The sequence below is a fragment of the Octopus bimaculoides genome, chromosome 6 (genome assembly GCF_001194135.2).
Source record: "Octopus bimaculoides isolate UCB-OBI-ISO-001 chromosome 6, ASM119413v2, whole genome shotgun sequence".
Lineage (NCBI taxonomy): Eukaryota > Metazoa > Mollusca > Cephalopoda > Octopoda > Octopodidae > Octopus > Octopus bimaculoides.
The window spans coordinates 99,160,750-99,171,563 of record NC_068986.1 but is presented as its reverse complement, the minus strand read 5'-3'; the positions used below and the strand labels follow the sequence as shown (position 1 = coordinate 99,171,563).

Genomic DNA, 10,814 nt, shown 5'->3' with positions numbered 1-10,814 from the left:
TCCGATCTTTTCTATAGTATCATTCCTAATTTATAATTTGGTGACGTGCATGAATAAAATCTGAGGATCTCGTTCCAACACAAGAAATTAGATTTCAAACGTCAATCGAAACATCATTTATATATCTTTTTTAATATATTTAGATCCTAAAAGAGTAAGATTTACTCAAACTGGGGCGGGAGATGTGCTATGTTACGATTTGGGAGCTTTTCAAACTCAGATCCACGATTTGTCTGATATTCAAAGTTAACGATCCATGAATCGTGGCACAAATTGTTGTTGCTTAGCCCATTGGTTAAGGAGAACGACCACGATATGTCCTAGCATTCTCACAGACACAAAGTATGTAGGACTACATCATTCAGTACGTGTCTTCTTTCTTAAAACAGTACAGTATAATTTGAATAACATTTTGGCTGTTATTTCAAACAGATTCAACGACTACGCAGTTCATTCATAAGTGCATACGTTAATACATCAACCCTGATTAAATAGCTCTACGATCGGTAATACTTGAGCTATGACCATTCCATCTTTTTCGTCAGACACAGCATATCTAGGACCATATTATCCCCAATTTATCCTTCCATTTTTAAACGGTTTGATGAAATAGAGAGATTTGGTTGCTATTTCTAGCTGGCTGAAAGACTATATAGAGGATCCGTTGACTCCTGCTGATGAAGAAAAAAATGACAACTGTTCGTTGAACAAGTGTCACATGTTGGTAGCTGGAAGGTCAAGGAAAATATAAAAGATGCAAGGACACACAGAGAATTGTTAAATCACAGGTGAGACATAAGAAAATAGAGTTGAGAAAAATCACAATACGATAAATTGCAAACCCATCCGACCCATTGCAAGAAAACTAATTGTTAAAACGATGAGCCAGCGATGGAGGCCCTTATGCAGTTGTTCCACCTGCAAGAAATAGCAGTCAAATCTTCTTTAAATTACTTATTGTACCATTAAAAAAAGGACACATTATAGTTCTCAATACCCTATGTCTGAAAACAAAAAAAATAGATAGGGCTGGATGCTTTTGTAGACAAGGGTTGACTTAAAGGACAAACGGCAGGCCCATTCAATCTAGTTAGAAATTTTAAAATGTTGATACGCATACACAAGCAGTCTTTTATCAGCTCCGTCCCGGGTTTTCGTTTTGTAATATTTTCTTCTGATTCATTTCTTATGTTCTAATTCATATTGTTCAGCCCCAAGTGATTCTAACTGATCAAAGTATCCCACCCATGATCATCTCGTATATTTTTTTCCAGGTAGTGTGCACCGACGACCAAATTATCCAATTCGTATCTTTTCCTTTAAAGGACAGTAAGGATGCTGTACGAGGTAGATTTGGCTGCTATTTCTAGCTAGGCGAACGAATATCGACAGTCCTTGTTGGTTTGCCGAAATCAATTTCGCTTTACCTTCCGGTTAATCCTGATCTATCAGATATGTAAACAAAGGATTTTCGTTCCAGCTGCGAAAATTCTGTCTTTAAATGCGATGTAATGTATCAAATATGTCCTTCCCTTTTGGGGAGCAATTGGCTGTTATTCAAGGAAGATTTGGCTGCTATTTCAAGCAGGTTGAACAGCCTGATCCAACGAGGGAGCCTCAACGCAAAAACATTCCCACAAATTATTTTCTGAAAGGATATTTTAGTAAATGTAATCCTGTATAATCATAAAAAAGAAGGGATGGTCACGGCTGGTGTGCTACATGACTATAGGGCTGCCCGAGCAGGGCTGGACAACTACATAAAGTCTCCCTTTTCTGGTTCGCGCGCTACGTCTTATGACGCCTTCGCTTCCATTTCTATTCGTTTGTCTTTTATTTCATTACTACTTCACATCCAGTTATATTGGGTCAGCTTGTTGACTGAGGCTTCTACATTATTCATATTTACACTAACTTTCCTTTTTTTTTCACCTTGTCATTCAATCCTTTCACACACACACACACACAGAGCAACACTAATGCGTGTGCCCCACCCCTCTCTCTCTCTCTCTTGTCCATGAACTTCTTCAAAATTCAAACCTTACTCGGACGTTTCCGCTTCCAGTCTGCCTACTCTTAAACCATATCCATAAAACGATCCAGTTCACTTACCTACTACCATCTTTGCCCCACTTCTTTCCGTCTCTCTGTAAATCTAAAAACCACAATTCTTAAATCTGGTGAAAATTAACATTATTCAATAAACAGTATTATATATACAAGACTATTTTTCTTTTCATACGAGGTAAGAAATCCGTGAAGGTGTACTAGAAAAGGCGATAGGGGAAGCTACAGAAAAAAAAAAAAATGAAGAAATACTAATCTAAACTTTCTTCTCTTATCTGCGTCCTCTTATCTCAAATTCTTTCTTTTATACACTCAATCAGTCTTTTTATATCTCTCTTTTTCATTTGTTTTACTTCCCTGTACAGTCCATTACCTTTTTATTTTTTTTTTGTCATTTATGTCCATATCTTTCAAGTCTTGATCTCGTTTCAGTTTGTTTTATCAGTTTACATCTCGTTTTCGCTCAGTCATTCATATATATATAATAATAATAATAATAATAATAATAATAATAATAATAATAATAATAATATTAGGGACAAAATCCAAAATTACAGGTAAAAACTCAATTAAAATCAATTTATAAAAAATCAAAATTAAATCGAGCTTTATAGATAAAATATATATAAAATATATAGTTTTAGGGAAAATAACCAAGTATTATATTATCTTTATCTTATGATATTTACTTTGTTTTATATTATACTCATTTATTGTGGTTTTAATTGTTAATTTTTCTATATGTGATAGTGGATTTTCATCGATGAGTTCTTGAAACTTGGTTATTTTCCCTAAAACTATATTATATATATATATATATATATATATATATATATATATATTACCTGTTTTCATTGTTTATATTTATATAGCTGTCCTCATCGCATTTGTCTACCACTCTTAACTCTTTTTCTTTCTTTTTCTACTTTTACTGACCGCTACTCCCTCCCCTTTTTCCAGCTTCCCCCTCTCTCCATATTCTCTCTCTATCACATTTTTTACATAATCTCCCTCCTTCCTTTCTATTACTTTCTTTCTCTCTATTTGACATACACCCCTCCACCCCCACAGAGACTTTACCTCTCTTTGTCTACATCTCTCTGTCTCTCTTTCGCTTGCTCTCTCTTTCACTCTCTCTCACACACACACACACACACATCCTTACAAACGCGCACAGACTGCATTTATTACATTTAACTTATTCTCCCTCTCTTTGTCTATCTGTCAATCTAACATTTCAATTTCTCTGATTATTTTTTCTTTCGCTCTTTGCATACATACATACATACACACACATTTACTCTTCAATTTCGCTTTTTATTCTTTCTTTCTTTCTTTTTTCTCCCCCTTCCTTTCTCTCTCTCTCTCTCTTTCTCCTTATTTCCTACACTCTCCCTTTCTCTCCCCGCCTCTTTTCCGCCTTTCTACTGACAGATCTCAATTCTGTTGCCACAATTCTACATAACTTTTAATTGGGAGCTGAACCAAAATTCCTAGTTTAGTTACTGAGGTAAGTTTGTAATCTTTAAAATATTTATGAAAACAACAGAAACAAACTTTACTTATCATAAAACAATTCATTTAAATTTTTCGTACTTCAACAAATTTTTTTCTTTTTTTCGTTTTCATTTTTTCCTTCACGTTCAGTTATAAGGATTCTTGGCCGGCTTTTAACTTTGTTTCATGTAAAAATGGCACCAGCAGGGACTGTTGCTTTGCGTTTGCATTAACAATATGATTTTTGTTCCTTATATCTTCCTACGAAATTTTCTATTACATCATTTATGTATATGTCTACTTAATGTTTGTATAATCGAATAAAACAGAACCAAAAATGGTATTTGCTCCAAATACGCTATCTTGAACGCCCGCGTGCGCGCGCACACATACATATATACATACATACGCATATACACACAGACACGCATTTAAATATACACTCCTATACTATTTCTTCCAGTCTGTCTGTAGCGCGCCCGCACACACACACACATACACACACATTTACACACACACTTACACACACACACACACACACACACACACACACACACACACACACACACACACACACACACACACACACACATTACTGTTAATTCTACCCCAGCGTTAAGATTTGAACTTGCATTCTTGAGATTATAAAGCCGCCGGTATTCTCGTCGAAACACACACACATATACACTCACTCAAAAGTCACACACTTTGCCGGCAAGCAAGGGGTATGTGGTTCGATTTCCCACGGTTGATGTCATTTTTTTTCTTTTTTGCTGATCTTAAATTGTTTTCAGATGGCTAAATATTTGATATTGTTTGTACGTAATCTAGCACACACGTTCACACATACAAATACATACGTACAGGCACATATACACGTATGTATATATATGTGTGTATATATATATATATATATATATATATTCACAAACATCCATACATATACACAAACACGCACAAACATATACAAATACATGTTTAAACACACACACACTCACACACAAACGAAATAAGTATTTTTAAATTAAGATAAAATCAAGTCGAACATTCTCTGAACAATACGAGACTAACTGAAAGTGACTGGATTCGATGTTTCATCAGCAAAAGTTTCTGACGGGCCGTCGCCAGCGTGACTTCGAAGTCACAGTCACTATATCCCTGTTTAATAATAATACTTTCACTGTGTGTGTGTGTGTGTGTGTGTGTAAATATATTGTGCACACGCTCTTTTAGCCTTTTCAATCATTATCCTCTGCGGCTGTGCTGGAGCACTTTTGATCACAGATCAGTCCAGTCAGATTTGACTTGCTTTTTTCTCGTGCCTATTAATTATCAAAATAGACACTTCATTAACAATAATTCATTTACTAAAGAAGTTTGTATTATCTGTAGGCGGCAAATAAATATTAAAGCATGATGTTAAAAGTTTGTAAGGAAGTTAATGTAATCGACTAAAAGCACATCAAATTATCGATTTATTTTTAAAAACTCGGCCATAATTTAAGAATAAACTATTGTCGACTTAGTGAACTTGATTATAATACAGGTACTTATTTAATCGGTTCCAAGCAAAAATAATGGTTAAGTCGACTGAATTGGATTTGAATTTGAAACAAGAAGGGTTGGAGTATTCCCAACACTCTGTAAAACACAATATTCCATAAAATTAGCCCAAGACTCTACACATTTATTAGGAAGTTATATATAGGATTGAAGCGGTTATAGAATTGTATCTTGCTAGAAGGGAAGAAAGGAAAAGTCTTTGGTTCATGCATCAGTTCGATCAAGATTGAACTCCGATAATTCGAGGCTTCTTTGTCACTCAACTGTTTATCGCAAGAACTTAAATATGTAGAGGAAACCCCTATGTTACATGTATTGTACTTATTTTGTCCACTATCGAAATTATGACGATCTCATTTTAGCCCCGATTAAACAGGTTGATGGTGAAAGGCGTTCCAGTTGTAACTATGCTTTCTTATTTTCCATACATAGTATATCTAGACGATGTAACATGCTCTATCATTTTGTTGGACTACGCCCAATGTCCTTCCCGGATGCTAAGGGAGGACGTGTTGCTATCTGCATACGGATTCGCGTGAAATTTGCTTACTGCATTCTAGCAAGTCAAGCAACCTTTATTACTCGGATTATCGTTGAGACCCAGGTCAGCTGATGATCAAAATTATTCCATCCATCACTACGTTTTTTTTTGTTTATTTGTCTGTTTTTAAAGACAGTTTATCTAAGACTTGCTTACAGATTTTTATCTGTCTTTCTTTAAGACGGAGAAATGTCATTTTTAGCAGATGTGGTTGCTATTTCTTATTTCTTTACTGCCCACAAGGGGCTACACACAGAGGGAACAAACAAGGACAGACAAACGGATTAAGTCGATTATATCGACCCAGTGCATAACTGGTACTTATTTAATCGACCCCGAAAGGATGAAAGGCAAAGTCGATCTCGGCGGAATTTGAACTCAGAACGTAACGGCAGACGAAATACCGCTAAGCATTTCGCCCGGCGTGCTAACGTTTCTGCCAGCTCGCCGCCTTGTGGTTGCTATTTCTAGTTAACCGAATGCCACTTGAAGGCTTCTTTGTTGGCTAGTTTTTTTTGATTTTTGATACTGTCAGCCCGGATTGAGAGCATCTATGACCAGAACAGTTAAGCCATGGCCATCATTTCTTTTTAACAGGAATACTAAATTCTCTTTTCTAAGAAGATAGAACGTAAGTTGAAGAAGATTTGGTTATTTCAGGCAGATCGAAAACTCTCTCTTTAACTCGTTAAGGGTTGCGATGGGAGGCAATTTGCGTCCGAGTTCAACCACTTCTTTGACACAGATGGCACTTAAAGAGCAATGTAACAGGACACTCAACCGCGTGGGCGACCTGACTTACTGTAAGTGGTTCCATCTGCTACAACAACAACGACCACTTTTGAAATGTCCATTGTCTGGAGTTCTCAGATGATTACGGAGAATGAAGCATGCGCAGAACAGCATTCACTTTTGAGATGGGGTTTTTCCGAAAATCTATTTCTTTATATCTACTTCAATTTTTATGTTTTTTCTTTTTCTTTTCTTTTTATGTGTGCATGCATGTACACACGTCATCTCAGAAGGTAATAAATAAAAGTGTGGGTGTGTTTATTTTGACTTGTGGTGGGTTATAAGTAACACTTTTGTTATCAGTCCTATATTTTTGTTAGGAATTCTATAAAGTATGAAGGTGCTGTTAACTAATGTTTTCTTGTCCAGTTTTTGTTTATATCATAGTTGCAAGCGTGGCTGTATGGTCCAGAATGTTGCTTGTCTGTTCTGCTCCACTATATGGCACCCTGGGCAAGTGTCAAACAGACTTCTTTCATACTATCCTTTATTTTTGAGATGAGGAATTATGTACATTATTTACAATGTACGGATAGTATTAATAAAAGATAAACTACTACAGCATAGCGGATAAGAGCAGAAAAATAAGATATCCTACGAATGAGAACAGTGTACCCCATTAGTTAAATAAAGGGTTGGGTTCGAAATTCCTTATGAAGGCTGGAGAGTACATCAGCTGAAACGTGATAACAACAAACAAGATGAGGACACCTATCTGACAATTGTAAATAATGTAGACTTTTCAGTTTCTGTCTGCCAAATCCACTCACAAGGTTTTGATCAGCTTTGGATTGAGTGTGTGTGTGTGTTCTCTTGATATCACGTGATTGTTGTGAACGAATGTCATTCGTTTACAATATTCTGTATAAACATGTCTGGCAGTAGCAAATTTGCCTCGATAAACTCTGTCCACCCAAGCAAGCATGGGTGGACATTGAAACGATGGCAGTGGTAGTGTTGTTTGGAAGACTTTCTGCATCCAAGATGGTTTCTTCTAAGAACCATACACTGTGTCACTTTTGTCTAGTATGTACTGTTTGATGAAATCACCTAATTGGTAAAGAATCTTGCATGTTGGTGAATTTCTTGGAAATATTTTGGGCCTAAGGGTATTGTTTTGTTTTGTGTATTTTCATTGTCATTGATATGTGCTGGAGGGAATTCTCTTTCACTACAAGAAAAACAAAGGAACATTTATTCCTGTAACTAGTTTACTTAGTTCAATTTTTAATTATATGATATTTTTTTTCTAATTCCTTACAAATTCGTATTATTGAATAGATTGTTAGTTTTTGCAATATATATTTGTTTTTAACCATAATTACAAACATATCACTAATATCACTCTTACATTTTTCATGTTGTTTTTAATTTTTCCTATATTATGCAGTACTTGTTTTAGTTTCATGTTGAGCAGTTTTTTTCTTTTTTTTCTTTTTGTACAAGCATCTATTTTTAATGCATTCAAATCAAAATATGTAAAAGAAGAACTGCTCCGCCTAAACAATTATAGATATTCATGCATATATACACACGCACATACCTACATTTATTCCTTCATTCATTCATACTAAACTGTTTGTTCTCTACATAACATAGCTGAAGGAGGTAGGGCAGTGTCAGTAACATAATGCAAAGCCTCTCTGACTGCTGGGAGGAAGGGAAGAACTGAACACCAGACAGGAATGCTTGGAACAATGGACTTAGCCAAAGCTAAAAACACCCACAAACTTGGATATTAAACTTTTAACAAATATGACAGCTATGTAAATGAAGATGTGGGCGGTTTAACAAATGTAAACCTGATATTGTGACCTATTTCTTTAGAGCAAATTATCTTATGAATGCACATGTCTGTATTTATATGTTCATACATACATATGTGCATATGTACATCATCATCATCATCGTTTAACATCTGTTGTCCATGCTGGTATGGATTGGACTGTTTGACCAGGCTTGGTAAGCTGAGGGGCTGCACCAGACTCCAATCTGATTTGGCATGGTTTCTGCAGTTAGATGCCCTTCCTAATGCAAACTACTCCCAGAGCGTAATCCACTCCAAGAGTGTAATCATACATATATATATATATATATATATATACATTGATTAGCATCTGCTTTTCCATACTTGCATGGGTCGGCTGATTTTATTTAGGCAGATTTTCTATGGTTGGATGCCCTTCCTAATGCCAACCACTCTGAGAGTGTAGTTGGTGTTTTTCACGTGCCACTGGCATGGGTGCAGTTGACCTGACACCAGCATTGGCCACGACTACCAATTCACTCAGTTCAACAGGTCTTCACAAGCACATCATATTGCCCAACAATCGAAGGGTGTTTTTAACAGGCCAGTTATGCGAATATATATATATATGTGTGTGTGTGTGTGAATATATGTAATCAAATTTTAATGTAGACTAAATTTTACACTCAGGCCAACAGTTCCCCACTCCTACTTTGTGCAGTTACTCAACTTACTAGAAATAGCCACCAAAATTTCCTCAAACCTCACCTTACTGTTTAAAAAATAATGGAAGCAAGCATTCAGTAATGTAGTCAATTTCCTAAAAAGATCGATGTGATGGCTACAGCTGACGTATCTGGTTATAGATTTCTTGAATCAATGTTCATCTGGGACTAAATGTTGCATGATGTATTCCACAGAAATGTATAAGTGATTATTGTTTTTTATACTCTATAGGGATTGTGTGTGTATGTGCGAACGTGCACACATATGTTTTCACCCTTTATTTACCATTGACCACACCTCTACACTTATTCAATCATTCTCTCTGTTGAATGCTTCTTACTCCATCTTTAACCATCTGTCCATATTCTTTCTTAATATTCACCTACTTTCTATAGCAAGACACTTGTGCCTGTCCTCTCCCTTACTTTAGCTTCTCAGCACCTAGGATAAAGGCACCTCTCTCTGTCTCTCTCTCTCTCTGTTACAACCCCATTCTTGGTTTCAGGTTCAATCCCTCTGCATGGCATGATGAGCAAATATCGGTAATTTTTCAGATTAACACCCGCACGATCTTCACTAGGGTGTTAGGGTTAGGGTTACGGTTACAGTTATGGTTAGGGACGGAATTCCCTAACCCAAACCCTAAAACCCTAACTGTAACACCCTAGTGAAGATCGTGCGGGTGTTAATCTGAAAAATTACCCAAATATCTTCTACATCCTGGGACAACCAAACCCCTGCAAGTGGATTTGTTAGATGAAAACTAAAAGAAGCCTGTTGTATAATGTATGCGCATATATGTATGTGCATGCACACATATATACATATATATATATATGTATGTATATGAGTGTTTGTCTGCGTTTACCCTCGTCTTGTCATCATGTATTGGTTGTAAATGGGGTAAGTATTACCTTGCTTGGAAACCAGTGAAAGTTGGTGACAAGAAGGGCATCTAACCATAGAAAAATCTACCTCAATGTATTTTGTGTGGCCCATACAAACATGTAACAGTGGACGTTAAAATGATGACGTTGTTGACACACAAGATACGATGCATGCATGTAGGTGTTGACTGACCAGTCGATGTAAATGTCTTTTTTTTTTTAATTAGTGAAAAGGTGAATATTCATGGCCATTTGTTTTGGAACTTATGACTCTACCCACTGTATAAATTGACATTTGTAGCCATAATCATTGGTACACTTGGTTATGTTAGTAAGTATCTTGGAAACAACCGTAAAAAAGATGGAGTTTTCAGGCAAAGAAAGTGATCATCCAGCTTATATTCAGCAAATTCACTCTGTAAATGGAGCAGTGAAAATGCGCAAGACTTTCTGTAAATTTCAACATGAAACTCTCTTTATTCTTGTTTCTAATCTAAATTCTTGCAGTAGGGTGCTGTTTGGTTTAGTTAAAAGAAAATGATTTCTTTCTGGGAAGAATTTAAAGAATTGTAACTTAAACAGACACTCCCACACACACACATATATATATATATATATATTACACACACTCACATGCATATACATGCACTCTTACACAGACACTGCATATACAAGTATATATGAATAGTAATGTCAGCAGCAGGCAGACTTTGAGTAAAATAGTTATAAATTCCTCCCAAGATACCAACAGCAATATCAAATAACAGAGCCATGATGTTCCTGCTATGGGTCTATTCCCTTCATATCAAAGCCTGAAATATTTGCTTCCTTCTCCTCCTCTTGTCTCTTTCTATTAACACCTTACCCAACTCTCTGTCTCTCCCTCTCTCTTTCTACCCCCTCTCTCTCTCTACCCCCTCTCTCTCTCTGTCTTTCTCTTCACTGCCTCACATTACAATCATTGGTAAGTAGAAGCATCAGTGTAATCACCAGG

General features: G+C 36.1%; 1 protein-coding gene across 1 annotated transcript in view; it reads right to left on the bottom strand.

The window, feature by feature from the left end:
• LOC106878918 (28S ribosomal protein S22, mitochondrial) overlaps positions 1–2,153 on the bottom strand; it is a 41,621-nt gene extending 39,468 nt beyond the window's left edge. Inside the window, exon 1 of the mRNA XM_014928271.2 lies at positions 2,113–2,153. Coding sequence (XP_014783757.1) covers positions 2,113–2,122 — 10 coding nt within the window. The 5' untranslated portion in view covers positions 2,123–2,153. The remainder of the gene's footprint in view (positions 1–2,112) is intronic.
• Positions 2,154–10,814: the final 8,661 nt, after the last annotated feature.